This window comes from Zootermopsis nevadensis, unplaced genomic scaffold, assembly GCF_977971745.1.
Source record: "Zootermopsis nevadensis isolate Lab colony 2312 unplaced genomic scaffold, Znev_1.0 Znev_ptg000003l, whole genome shotgun sequence".
NCBI lineage: Eukaryota > Metazoa > Arthropoda > Insecta > Blattodea > Termopsidae > Zootermopsis > Zootermopsis nevadensis.
The window spans coordinates 10,271,849-10,287,238 of record NW_028259135.1 but is presented as its reverse complement, the minus strand read 5'-3'; the positions used below and the strand labels follow the sequence as shown (position 1 = coordinate 10,287,238).

At 38.5% G+C, this 15,390-nt stretch overlaps 1 protein-coding gene across 9 annotated transcripts in view; it reads left to right on the top strand.

Annotated features, from left to right (window-relative positions):
* The window catches only part of Dscam2 (Down syndrome cell adhesion molecule 2), a 187,999-nt gene that overhangs the window by 137,681 nt on the left and 34,928 nt on the right, over positions 1-15,390 (top strand). For all 9 annotated transcript variants that reach the window (XM_087342480.1, XM_087342473.1, XM_087342475.1 and 6 more), the window contains 2 exons: positions 1,857-1,974; positions 6,085-6,545. In XM_087342480.1, the coding sequence (XP_087198606.1) occupies positions 1,857-1,974; positions 6,085-6,545 (579 nt within the window). The remainder of the gene's footprint in view (positions 1-1,856; positions 1,975-6,084; positions 6,546-15,390) is intronic.

Sequence of the window (15,390 nt, the reverse complement as noted above, 5' to 3'; positions counted from 1 at the left end):
AATACTAAGACACAACTGACTTTTTGTTAGCAAGAAGTTCTGGGAAGAAATTATGAGGCATGGCATTCTTTACGATCTGCCACCAAATCTGATTTGACGTTCGAAGCACGAATTATTACTGTTAACTCTGTCAGGCCGTAAGCGACATACAGACTTGCCAGATGCCGCCATAATATTTTTGACAAAAAGTTACACATTCTTCGCAGCTCTAATAGCATGTATTTCGTGAATTTGACTTAAAATAATTTTGACATGCACAATATTCTTTAATAGAGAGCCCCTTAAACATTTTGCGTATCGATAAGTGGTTCGCGAATCACAGTTTCAGAACTACAGCACTGTAACTTTCTTCTCTAGTCGAGATTTTAGGTCCTCACGGCGGATAAATGCCGTCGTGTCGGCTTGTAGGCAAATACCGACGTTTCGAAAGAAGTAAGCAGTATGTTCCTCTGAAATGTTGGTATTTACCTAAAAACCACACTACGTTTCAGTCCAGACAAGCAACATTAGCAATGTTTCATACGTTGCAATGTAACCAATTTTTTTTAATACTACTGAATAAATCTTAACTTGGTTGATTCTATCCCAGAGAACGCTTTGTTAGACTGACTACATGTCAGCTGTGGTACCTGTGACGTACTTCCGGCAGCGACTTGTTTTTCTCTTCCTGAAAATGACAGTTCTTTCGCTGTTTGCTGCCTTGCCTAAAATGAGAAGATAACGTGTTGAGATTCGCGTCCCAGCGGGTGTGCCAGGGGACGCTGTTTTTCGTCATTATGTTTCCTGCTGCGCCATTAAATTACATCCAAAATGTAATCGCATGTGCCATGTTAAACGGGACAAACATGCATACGGAAGGCGTAAAAAAAATACAAGCTGTTGTAATGACATTCACTCGGTAATTTATGTGCACTGTTTGCCTGCAGATGTAATTGATCATGTCGATGTTTTTATTTTGGGTTGTAACACCGTGTTTACTTGTAGGTAGCCGTCAGCGTTTCGGAGAAACATGCAAATTCAGACTTAAAAGGAGGCAGTATGTTCTTCGAAATGCTGGTATTTACGTGCATAATGTTACAATCCAGAGACGAACAGTGACATCTTCGTTGCCATGAGAACGTCAGATTTAATGTCAGTGATTAAATTCAGGAAATAAGACACGCTTGGCCATGATTTTTATTACTCATTTCATAAATATCATCTCGTCTGATTTTCAGGACACTAAAAGTCAATACATAGTCCACAATTTAATAGAAGTTTTGTAAGGCTGTCAAACATAGTTTATTAATTCTAGGGAGGAACTGAAGTTCTAAGCGTCACGAGACAAAGTATTAAGGAACATTTTTTGACCTAAGTGGAATGAAGTAAACATTCATTTTATTACATTAGGTGTAAGAACGCGCTTCACGATTTATATGGGTCCCATCAAGTTAATGGCCATAATTAGGATCATACTGTTGTGATTGGCTGGGCATGTGGCTGGGATGACAATAAAAAGAAATATTTACAAAATGTTGGTTTTGAAAGTAACTTAAGATTTGTCATCACGGCACAGTATAATTCATATTAGATAATTATCTGTTATATTACATAATTTATGCTGAGTCCATGCAAATTTATATAAATTATTATGGAACATTCTGTACACCAAGAAATTTGAAGAGGTCGTTCTTTTGTTCCTGTGAATTAAAAACAGAAACGAGGTGAGGTTATGATTGGAACTTTAAATTTGTCGTCAGACAGAACACTAAATAAATATAATATATACTATACCAAATGCTACCGGGTGTTCCATAACCGAAAATCCTGTTTGTTCAAACGCAAAATGACTGTTTGTGGTGTTGTCTTTCCGGCAGAGCACCGCGGCATCGTGTCCCCTGCAATCGTGGAACACACCGGGACCGTCCACGTGGCTCAGGACGAAGGCGCCGTGCTGCTCTGCGTCTCTCAGGGCTGTCCAACCCCGGACTACAGGTAAGACAAATTTCCCAACATAACTTTCCGAGAAGGACGAACGGGAACTGCCTGGGAACCTTCACGCCCCTAAAAGCATCTATTTCCCCAATTTATGTGTAGTGTCTCTCACCACTCCCCCACTTTCTTCTCTCTCTCTTTCTCATTTATTCGGTTTCAGAGGGATAATAAAGAAATTTAATTATTAATATTGTTATTCCTCTTTGGTCGAAATGAAATTACAAGGGTGGTGTAACAGCACGTCAAGGCTCCTTTAAGTGACGTCATTATTTCCATTACGATGGAAAGGGTTCTGTCGTATCCTTGGTAACGAGAGGGCGGTTTTGCGAAGCCTGTAAAATATCAGTGTGCTTCTGAAAGAAATACTGTGTTTACCACACAGTTTCATCATGGTGGGCCCACAGTTCTGCAGTCTGAGGACTTCAGAAGTGGATATCGGAGTAACCTAACCTAAATACGCGCTAGACCAAAGCCCTCAATGAGCGGTCACTTTGTACCGCAGAGTCAGAGGCCAAACCTAAACACGAACTTTGGACGGAAATAGATGTTCATCGTGTTGTATAATTTTCTCATTTCCCGTATGAACACTTTTCTTCCTTACATTGTTGAATATATAATAATAAACAACAGAATTGAATCGAATAATTGTAATTTACTGAAGAATGATAGTTCACATTGGTGACAAATCTATGGGACAGTGAAAGGATTCAAAGCAGAATGGCCAAGTGCTGATAACTATCTTTCTAGACGCTATCGACAGAGGCATGTTTTATCGTTGAGGAAGAGGTCTATAAGCATATCCGGGACAACCAAAGAATCATCATTGTTTAAATTATCATCAATCCAACCGAAAATATATTTATTTTTTTTCAAATTTATTTATGAAATTTATTGAACTCCGTAACAAATACACTTAAAGCTACATTGCCAAACATTATATAAAAGTCTTTAATCCTTTGAAGCCTAAGCTTTTCTAAATAGTATTTAATGATTCAGTCCGTACCTCAAAGAAAACACCACACGTAACCATTATAAAGATCAACATTTTGACGCTGTTTAAGAAAATAGCCGGTGTTTACAGTGAGAATCATAAGAAAAACATAAATGAGGCTCACTTACTGATTATTAAAGCGGATATTCGTATTTACCATTGGGCTTTAAAGTGTTAATCTTCTAGTTCTTTTCGTGCGTGTGCATGCAGTATACGTAAGCCTATATATATCTGTATAAGTAGTATATAATATATCTCCTGCTATATGTTTGTGAGGTCAGTACGGTAACAAATCATTTTTACCAGTGATGCTCGAACTGCACACATCTGAATATTAATACCGGCGTAGCTGTGTGGGGATGCAGGGAGACTGGCCGTGGCAGATAACTCAGGTGTAACACACCCACACACACTCATTCGAAAAGCTCATTTTCATTCTGCTGAAGTCGATATCATATTACGTAGTTACGGTTAAAAGTGTAATAGAATCTACGTGACTGGGAAATCCTATATTTCTGGAATAATGAAACTCTCTCAAGTATATGAATTTAAAGCATGTGCCATTACGAAAGCGGTAATAACGTCATGAAACACTAGCTTGTTAAATTATCGAAGGTACAATCTAGGCAAGTTGTTATCAGTGTACAGTATTTGCAGCCGAAGTGCGCACTATGCTGTGATATTAACTACGTACTCCACCGTAGCTTTTATATGTGAGTGTACGTAAAATTACGACTGTCACTCCATTAAGCTTCTAATTGGTTAATTATTTAGAGTAATTTGATTAATTTGTTAATTATTCGGTATATTAATCCGTTAATACTAACATTATTGAGGGACTAGCGAGAACAAACATAGTTATAATAAAGCTGTAGATTGCAAAAAAAAGATAGGCTGTTAGGCCAAGTCTTCTGTAGAATGAATTCAATAAATGATTTATTCACTTAATTATAAGTTACGACAGCGAAAATCTGATTGTGATCTTCTGGGTTGAAACATAATGTATTCTTGTAGGTGGTAGCAAGTGTTTCGAATGGATATATTACCTTTATCTTCAGGGTGGAAAATCCCATAGCCCTGAAGATGTAAACAGTAAGCACACAAACGTCGGCCTATTTCTACGAGTCTATATGGCACAGCATCCTAGAACACTGTCGTCTTGATTCACAAGATACTCGTCATTTCTAACAGGCGATGTTCGGAAAACATCGAATCTGTGTTACGTTATCGCCCGTTTATCCCTCTGAAGCTTAAGCTCATCTAAATAACATTTAAGAATCCAGTCCGTACCGCGAAGAAAACACCACACTTCACCATTACTAAGATCAACTGGTTAACGCTGTTTAAGAAGTAATCGCTCTTTACAGTGAGAATCATAATTCGTCAGATTAATATTTAAAAGACCCAGTCCGTACCGCGAAAAGAAAACAACTCTTCACCATTACAGAGATCAATTGGTTGACGATGTTTAAGGAAATAATCGATGTTTACAATACGAAACAGATGGATAATGAATGAAGACTTGTTGATTGTTGAAGTAGGTGGTAAATATAGATACCAATGGGGTTTGTATGGTTAAAAGTGTAGAACTCCTCTCACTGTGGCTGCCTGCATGGATAATGACTCATGAATATACCCTACAGGCACTGTACCGACGGTATTTTCTGATTAGAAACGAATATTGAATTAAACCTGAAAGCGAACTAGTGTTTAATAAGTCTGGATCAACGCATTTATATTTTTATATTGTTATTGATGATACTGCTCTTTATCTGGTGACCTCATTTGTGTGATAGGCCCTACTGGGTAATATCAATCATCAACAGGGCGGTCTTACACCAACCATTGTTCCATCTGTAAGTATGTCATGAATTGTAATTAATCCATCATGAAGTATATACTAGCCGACCATGATTAATGGGTCGGCTATCCGTGAACGAGGTGTGGGAAAGAACTGGGCTGAACACTCCCAGCTGTATCACGTGGTACAGTGTTCGTTTCCAGTTTATTTAATGACGCTCTCTGTAGCCCAAAATCGCAGCATCGAAAGATTAATTAAGATAAATTGGAAAGGATATGGAAGGAAGCATTCGTGACCAAATTTAAAGAATTTGTGTAGAATGACTGAGGAAAACCATGGAAAACGTTAGGAGAAGCGGATTCCCTTAGAAGTTTTTGATACGTAACCGGGTTCATTTTTGCCGTCTATTGTGCTTCTTGAAGAAAGGCGTCGGTTTTTCATCGTCGTTTACAGTGGCATCCGAATGTTTACTTGCTTTAAATGTGGCGTCTTGTGGGGACGACGCCTTCCGGCTTCGTGCTCAATGGCTTTCGAAGCCTCACCTTTGTTAAATAATATTTGGTAGCGTCGCGACGCTTGCCGATTTTTCAGTCGTTTCGGATAGTAATCGAACCCTCAGCTGCAGAAAGTGTTCATTCAAATGGAGGCGTGGCGTCCGCTATCAAAAGTCGTGTACAATGGCATTCCAAGTTCTATCTGACAGAAATACTGGGACTTTTATCGGCGATTGGGTTTATAGTTAGGTAATGAAAACACAGCAGCATATACGTATTATCTATTAATAGAAGTATTAGTCCTAATTGTGTTTAGGTCTAGGGCTTTGATCACCTGTATTTCTTAATGTTTCTGCGTCGTAGTCTTCCTCAGTAATTTCCTACAGTAAGGGTTAATATTTTATGCCATTTGTTTTATTCATAATCTGCTGGTTGCTTTTTTCGGCAGAATAAAAATCAAATATTAAAGCGGACTTCATGAAAAGCGCTCTTTCGAGAGGACTAAATAAGCTGAAGATTTTCTCCTGCGTTTCATGCGCTGAAATTTTTACGACTAAATTAGAACGAATTTTCAAAGCAGACGCAAGAAAGAATTTGTTTCCTCACCAAAGTGGAAAGAATCTTGACTGTTATAACGCGTAATATCTGATGTATGTTTTCTTTGACTGGTATTTAGATCACAATTTGTTGTTGGGGGCGTTATATACGCGGTGGAAAGCTCCTTATTTTCTCTGCAAAAGTGCTGAGTTTGAGCTCAGACCACCGGAAAAGGAATTGTTTTCGTCAGGTGGCTTGATCACTGGTGTCTGGTGTGTGTGTTGCAGGTGGTACATGATGCAGTCAGGAACGGAACCGGTGACAGTGTTACCAGGACCACGAATTCGCCTCTTGGGCCCGATTCTTGTTATAGAAGCCGTGACGCCGGAAGACGGTGGGATATACCGCTGTTCCGCTAGCAACGCTGGTGGCGAAGCAAGTGCCGAGCTTAGGCTTGTCGTCGTGACGCCTCTGCACGTCGAGGTGACACCGCCGTTATTGAGTGTCCACCTGGGGGGCAACGCCGAGTTCCGATGCCTAGAGGCGTCCCAGCAACCACACCAGACAGTTACTTCCCTCCTCATCACGTGGTTCAAAGACGGACGCCCGCTACCGGGACCAGCTAGAAGTAGCGGGGACAAGCTTGTGATCCCCGGAGTAACCCGGGAGGACCGCGGCATGTACCAGTGTGTGGTTCGGAGGGCAGAGGGGGAGACGGCACAGGCAGCAGCCGAACTGCAGCTCGGCGGTAAGTACCCGTGTTCTAAGGTCGCAGTCACTGAACTTTTGCCGCATTTTCATGTGGTCTGGCCGACAGACGCTTTCCCCCGTCAAGTAAATTACGGCGCACTTAATCGGGTTGTGAAGTGGGCAGCGCTCATACACTCTCAGCTGTTCCCCGCAGACGTACGTATTTACATTTTAATTTGCATTTAAATTGAGTGTTCAAATGCGTGAGTGAAATTTTGTTTATAATAATTATTATCTACGTAGACGCTTACGAAACTTTTTCGAAATTATTCACTAGCCTGTTAAATGTATTTTGCGATTTGAACATGATAACGTAATCTGCTAGACTGAAAAAAACTGCGTCACCTGTACAAATAACGCTTCTGTCCCACGACGTCCATTTGTAGAGTTCGGGGGGGGGGGGGGGGGCTCAAGTGGTTTCACTGTTGAGTCTGAGGATAGGGGGTTAGTGCGTCATGCAGGATCATAGATTGCTAGTCTATCAGTGACGTCAGCTTTCCCCCAGAAAAAAATTGGGTTAGCGAATGGTTTGACATTAGTCGTCTTGCCCGAATACTCAGCACGAAATTCACAGATTATATCAAACGAAACTAAACTCTGACTAACCGCTGATAATAAAGAAGGTCGCAGGGTATTTTTGAAGCAGGGCAGTTCATTAACCAACCTCATGGAGCAGAATAGTTACAGTCGATTATCTGGTCAAGAAATTTCCCGTATTAAATGGAAAACAAATGTTCATTACCTTGTTCATAAAAGCCAACTGCTCGTCGTAGTCCTTAAACCGTTAAATCCATTTTGAGCCATATTCTACTTTTTAAGTCTAGAGCCTTTAGACAACGTTTTTGGACAGAGTGTACCTCACCAATACCGAATATAAGTTAGAGGATAATGGTGACTTTCAAGACGGTATCGAAAATGGGGCTTTGTAATATAATTGTAATTGTGACGTAATTTAATTATGTAATTGAAACAAAGTACTGTTTAAATGAATTGCAAACCAATTACTGCAATTGTTACGTTAAACTTAACATGTTACACTACGGACGAATAAGGAGACGTAATTAATTATATGACGCGTGCAGACAGCGCCACAGCATCAACGCATTTGCGGAGACTATCTGTACCCGGTGATCGTCGCGTGTATTGTAAAGAGGAACGCAGGACGACGAGACGTCCTGTTTGATTCCTGGGTTGTTTAATGACGCTGTTTGAACTTAATAGGTTATATGACGTCCAATGAGGCGAAAAACTTGCCATTTGTATTCAATAGATAAATAAACTTATTGATATGACAGCTAACCACATAACGCAGGTAATTGAGACACAGTCATTTATATGCTGAGGTTAGCAACAGAAAATGTGTACAAATTAACGGTCTATATACTAGTTTCGAACGCTTAAAGAAAAACACCTGAAGATGACCAATTAAGGTCGAAACATGCAATGGATTCTTAATAAACATCGAAGCTATAGTCTTTTTTGCAGATAAAATGTCAACCTAATTTACAACTCAACAGGAAGCATCACTTAAAAAAATTATTTAATATATAAACTTCAAAATAATTAACTTTGTCTCATATCCCCCCGCCCCAAAGATCTACATGGTGTGTAGTGGGACTGTTTTAATTTTACATGTTGCAACCAGAATACTTCTTACTGTTAAAGCAAATTCCTTCTTTGATACTAACCTAACCTAACCTAGCCCGTTTGCTATTTGAGGTTCTCTCGCTGTATAAATGCCGTGTGAATTTGTAGGTGGAAATGACTCTTAGTAACGAAATTATACGTTAGTTTTAAGCACTGAAGACGACTCACTTATTTTATATATCTAGTCGTCTCCCCCCTCCCATTTCGCAAAGCAGTGGCCACACCGCGCCATATTTCACAGCTGCTGGAATTTTCTACAGAGTTCTGCTCACTGGAATGGACATGGTTCGTGAACCTTATTACATCTGGGGCTGGGTGGAGTTCTGTGCTGCAGATAAACCCCTTTGGGGTTCCTAAGGCGTGTTTCGAAACACAGTCTGTGAGATTATTTTAATAAGTAGGAATTATTAATTAACGGTAACGTCTGTTCTGTCAGTAATTAGCTCAGACAAAGCGTTACAGGTTGACTGAGAAGAGACAGAACATTGCATTATTTGCACTCGGGTTCATGGCACGTAGAAAATGTGTTCTGCAGTGACGTAGCCCGTGCCTGCCGCTTTGAGGGCTTTGCATTTGTAAAGTGAATTAAATATCAGGTGGCTCCAAGATTATTGGCGTTGTTTTAAAAACAATGGTAGAATTATCGGTGTAACGGATTTCAATGAACCGTAACATGGCCAATTTTGAGTTCAGAAATATTTATTTTTACCAATTTCTTTACGTGAATATATCTGTACTCCGAGTATTTTGAAATAAATTCTATATAAATCTTATTGTGTAGCTCTGTGTAACTAATTCCTTTGGAAAATAATAGTCGCTCAGCTAGTAAAGATATCCTCCGACATTTATGGAACTCTGAAGTTTCATTGTCGTGTTCAAAGGAACTCCGCCCCACTGGTCCCTGTACACAGCAAGATTAGCCAAATTTACAATTGGAATAGTTTTACAACAATGTTCATCACTTTAAAAATTTAAATTGAATTTCGTCTATGATTTCCTTTGTAGACCTATAGCTAATTATGTTCACTTTCTTTTGAACAGTGTCATTGTTTCTATAATTGCTGTCTTGGCATGCGTTGTGGCGTTATAAAAACTTGAATGAAGGTCCATAGCTAATTTTATACGTAATTGATAACAAAGTCAGTTGCTAACACAGATTTGCCGTGTCAGTGTAAAACAGATTTGCGTCAACAATAATTGAATTCTATATCAACAGAGGTGTATAAAATATTGAAGGAATTTTATTTTTTTATTTTTTCCGTGGAATCGAATAGCGTGTTAGCAAGAGGCGAGAAATTACACGTAAACACGCCTCGCTTTACCTGATTAGGGGACTTTCGTTTTAGTTTGAAAACAATGGAAATAAGTTTAGGAATCTTAGATGCGCTACTCCAGAATCGTGTGTTCGGATGTAGTACAAGGTTGGGTTATCTGCAATGAACGGGAACAAAGCCTTGGCGGGCAATGGATGGCGAGGTGAGAGGCGTGAAGGCCTTCATCAGAACTCCATTTTGTTGGAGCTCCGAGGTGTGTAAAGTGGCGAAGGCCTTTGAAGAACAATTGAATTAGCAGAGTGAGTCTCGCCTCCTGTGCGCGCAACTTGAAGCACAAACCTCCCATTTTATTTTGAATAAAAAGACTTTTAGCGAGGGTTACAAAAAGGGCGAAGTGATACATTTAAAAATCTGGAAAATGTCAAAGTGAATAATATTATTTCTAGAACCTATCGTAGTATTGGATCTATTATGAATTTTAAGTGACATTAATGTAAAAAGAAAGACGATTAAGATTCCGTAAGACCTACTGCAAATGAAAATGTATAAAAAGTAACACTTATATTTAATTCCTTTTTATCGATATCTAAATTTTTTATTGCTTTGATAGAAATGAGAGTATGATGGAATGTCTTGTGTTTTCAAAATCTCAGATTTTATACAACTGAATTTAAGGCCGAATTCATATAACTATATACACAGTGATTGTTCAGTAAATTCTAAAGTTTTGTTATGCAATCCCGCACAATTTATTAAAGTCTCCTGTTAGTCACTTTTCAAACGCCTGATATGAAAATTAATATGCAAAATAATTAAATTGGAATCGGACAGATATCTTTCCTTGTTTACTTCTGAATTGTGCAAACAGCAGATATGTATAGATATTATTATTTAGTGTTCTGTCTGACGACAGGTCCATATGAACAGGATCCTTGCATCCTTTTCTCGGACTGGGACCTGTTCATATACGTTCTTGGCAGATGATCCAGAAGTGGATTGCCATTGCCTTCTTCTGTGTGTGAATGGAGTAATTGTTGGGATGCCACGGAGGAAAACTCCGTGTTGCCTAGACCACGGCCTTGCCCAACACAAGTTATAAATTCGGGCACAGCCGGGAATCGAAACCGAGACCCCAGGATTACAAGGCCAGCGTTATTACCGCTAGACCACAGTGTCCTGTTGTATAGACATACGAAAGCATTTCTCAATAATGTATTCAGTAGTATTATTATTCTTAAAAACTAATCTGCTCACGTAATGTTCAGGTTATATTCATGTTCCATTGTAATTAAAAATGTTAACGTCTTAATTTTGAACAACTTATTATAGTTATTTTACTAATATTTTGATATTTTTGTTTTAGTCAACCCTCAAACAGTTATTTGTTGTCGTAAAGATAAGTCTGTGAACACCGAAGACGACATTTCGTTTAAGATATTATTTCATTTAGCAGGCGATGTCTGATTTCAAGTTCCTAGTCTCAGAACATCTTTTTATTCGCCGAGAGATGGCAGCACCACACGAAGGGTCTCGTATCTTAATTAAATCAACTACGCGTGCTTTTACACCTTCAGAAGCAGCAGCATTTAATGCGGAATGACATCATGAAGAAGGGTAAATAGATGTAAAATTTGATGGCTGCTCTGAATTATCTGCACAGTGATTTCTTGCGTCATTATTATACTCCAATTAATGCCGTTTTGTGTTCGTAGCGGAAATATCACTTATTTTTCTTTTTTATATTATTTAAAATCTACGTTACAACAGGAAATATAACGACTGTAAAAAGGTTTTCTTGATACACGAATTTTCATGAAATTTTGCACTGGTAATTCTTGAACAAATTATAATTTCAGAAAATTTTCCGTTCAGTCACAACTGTTTATCTCGATATGTACATACTGAAACGAAAGATAATTTAAAGAATAAATTACTCGAGGATTCAGCTCGCTAATACCGTAGTCTGCTATTGAACACGTATCCTAGCAAATTTCTAGGATCCTCAATTAAAATTAATTTTTATCTTATACTCCCATCTCCTTCGTGGTCTTACAAGTGTAATTTTCCACGCGGTTCCCAAAACAAAATTCTCTGATCATTTCTTGTATTTAGAAATACTTGACCTGTATATTTTTTAATATGTAATTAAAACTAACTCTAACCTGTCAGTCGTTCAGCTAGTCAAGAAATTTTCCGTCCTTCATGGAACCCTAAATTATTTCTTTAAGATTACTTTCAAGAATATGTTTACCAATCCATGACTACATATCTCAAGTAATGTCTACCCATCAAGACTTATGTAAAAGACGTTCTAAGAATTTCTCATTTCCTATCCATGTTAATGATAAGTAAGCACCTCATTATTCAGTTTTATCAACCCTCCTTTCAGTTCTTACTTCTAAATATTCTTCTCAGTACCCTGTCCTCAAACAACCTCAGTATGTAATCTTTCCTTAGGGCGAGATCTAAAATTTACAGAAAAATTATAATTAAAACAATGGGCTTGTAAGTAGAACTAATATAAGAAATATTAAAGTGACGGATATGGAAATACGAAAATGTGTTCCTAGTTACGACATTTAAAAAGTGTTTTCTGTTGGAATGGTGGAAGTGGTGATATTTCATCATATAAGAAATATTTAATTATTTAGCTGTTACCGTTGTGTAGGTTTCATACTCGTGATTAACTTCCGTTATGATTCTGGGTTTGGAAAATTATGGCAAAAATCTGCTTTTTAATTGGACAAGAAATACGGAGCGTCCCCTCAAAGTACAGAAATCCGTGCGAAGATAAAACGAGAATGGATTGCTCAAGGGAGTAACGCAGCAACATTAGAATTAGAAATATAAAAATCAGCCTATGAAATGATCGCGTGCGGTGTGAGTGGGAGTAGTAGAAGAATTACTTAGAAGAATGAAAAGGACGCAGAAGATGGGGGGTGTAGTCTTTGTATCTGCAGATAATTAAACACCAGTGAGGGAGAGTAAAGGGGAGAGAACGGAATATTAACAATGAGAAAGATATAAAGGTCATTACAGAATGCAAGTAAAAAGACGAAGAATTTTCGCAAGAGTAGATAACCTAATTACGGAAAATTCGAGACGCGCATAGTGAAGTTTATGCGAGTGACACGCAATGGTCCGTGGGAAAAGTCTGACATAGAATGGTACTTTATCGAACCCTTTAACCCTATGCAGGCTGGATATTTTGGATTCGTTTAAGTTTGGTTACAATAAGTTACAATGGATTAGATTGCGTTTTGGGTTAGGTTATGTTAGGTTAGGTTATGTTGTTTAGGTAAGTTTAGATAAGGTTGTGTTGTTTTACGATGTGTTCTCTTTTGTCCTGGAGAATTTCTAGCGTTTTCATCGGTTGTTTTTGGTGATATCCTGGAGAACTGTTGGAGAATTCCTGGAAAATTCCTTGAGAAATCCCTGATCAACTTCCACCTCTCATTTCTTACCCCATCCTGTCTCCTAAATCCCTTGTCCTCACTAAACTTATTCATACCAGAAGGACGAGCGGGCACTGCCTGGGAACCTTCGTAGCCTCAAACCAAATTTATACCCCTCCCCCATTTATAACATTAGTGCCTATCGCTACCCCCCTCACTTTCTCTTTTTCATCTTCAGTCTTCAAAGGGTTAATTTATATCCAGCTGCGTGCATCTGCGTCCATCTTTCAGTTCCCTTGACAACCATTTTGGTGTCGTAAAGAGGAGGGAGAGATGAATCCTTCCAAGGAGAAGCCAGTAGCGGGTCTGAAAACTGATGAACTGGACCAGCTGAACTCAGTCGAGTGTTGAAACTCAGTTTTACATTTAGACTGCTTCTGTACAGTCGCACCTTGCTACCCGTAGACTTATGCGCCATCACATTCTAACTTGATTTCTCTTCGGCTATAGTCTAACATCCCGGCTTCAAAGCCAGGACAGCATCCTGGTAAGAAATTAGCTATTCAAAATTAAGTTTGAGCAGGAAATATGTGTAGACCAAGGGGTCGGGAACAGATACTAAGAAATTGGAGCTACAGGGAGCAGATTTTGTTAGGCAGCGCTTTCAAAGCACAATGCCGCGTGACAGTCTCTATTAAAACTTGAAATATCCCATTTGATCGGAGGCTGAGAGCTAATAATCACGTCTTATTCAACCACGTTCTGGACCAAGCTCTCTTCCCAAAGTCTTTCACATAAAACCAACGTATTAAATATTCAATTCCGTTTTCTTCAGCCAATCTGATGAAACCGTGTGAGAACCCCACCAATAAAATGCGAGGACCCTGGTAGCCTTATATTGGAGGGAACTTCATATAGCATTGTAAGGTTGGTCAGGGAACCTCTACAGACATGCATTGTCACCCTACTACAGAAAGCCCTCAGATCATATAAAGGAACTTGAGGATGTAAAAAAGATTATTGCCAGCGGCCTACAGCAAGTCTCGATGGTCAGAGTTTCTTCAGATTAATTAATACCGCCCTATGAATTTTGGAAATTATACAGAGCAGATTTCTGTGATTATGTGCTGTAGACTGGAAGGGACTGTAGTGTAATTGGTCCTAGCTTGTTTGTTATTTGCTATAGTAATAGTCGGTTACAGGGCCTATTTAATCACAAAAGTAATTATATGCACCATCTTCTTTAACACTCAGTAAGTTTGCATTTTTCCCACTGAGTGTATTTCTCTGTTTCATATGATTTACAGAATAAACAGCGTTAACCAGTTGATCTTCGTAATGGTGAAGCGTTGTGTTTTCTTTGCGGTACGGACTGACGTTTTATATATTATTTAAATAAGCAGCTTCGAATAGTTAATAAAATAATCTCAGATATTCTTACCATTTTCAGAAACACTGAGACACTCTTTTCTTTCAATCACTGTGGAGAGCGGAAGCTTAGCTTAGAACGTGTTTCTGTGGTCTGTAGGCGATTTGAACTTTCTCACAAAGACTTTACTGCGTTCTACCAAGTGGGGTAGAGAAGGTAACTGTATTGAACTGCAAGAGAAGTGAAGAGGCTGTGGGATAATGGCATGGACCTCTTCAAAAGAACTCTTGACTGAGGACGTAAGACGCCGAGAAATTCTTACTCTTTTGCTATATATTTACTGCACTTCTCTTTTGTATCTGAGAAGAATAAATTTTTTCGAAGGAACGGTCACTGTTACATCAGAATTTCTTAAAATAACTGGTAGATAGTTGCTTTTCTCAAAACTCTGCACTCCGAATACAGAAGTCAGAAGAAGAAATTAAGAACTTTTTAGCCAAATTCTTCATCATAATGTAAATTTATTTGTACAAGACCTAGTATACTATTTAAATATTTTAAACATATCAGAATTTCTCGTTACAGTGTCTGTATTTACGGACACAAAAGAATGTGTTATACAATATCAATAACAATAAAACCCTGTCACCTAATTAATTTCCCCGCTTGACTGCTATTCTAATCATATTGTTACCTGTATTTATGACAGTGACAGAATTCTACAAAAATGACAGACATATCCAAACTTACAATTTAGTACTGAATCGAATTACTGTTACTACCAACTCAGAACTACGTATGATCGCCATGTTGGTATTGCTAACTGTTCCGTTTATTGAAACACAAAATTAGGTGACCCTAAAATTCCATTAACAATAACAATAAATTACAAGTTTCATGAGAACTGGTTAACAATATGCCATTGAGGGACATTTTCACACCACAAATTTCCCTTTCCTTGTGAATTATGTAAACATAGATATCACTCTTAGTCGTAATTTCATCATCTTTCACGGATTAAATTCTGAAGCTATGAATGCTAGACATTTGGTAGGACTCCCTGGACTGGGGACTCCCCCTTCCCCAGGTTTCTATGTAGAACAGCGCAATACAGAGAGACGAGGACAAGCCTAGTGTCGGAGCGATCCAAGATTTTGT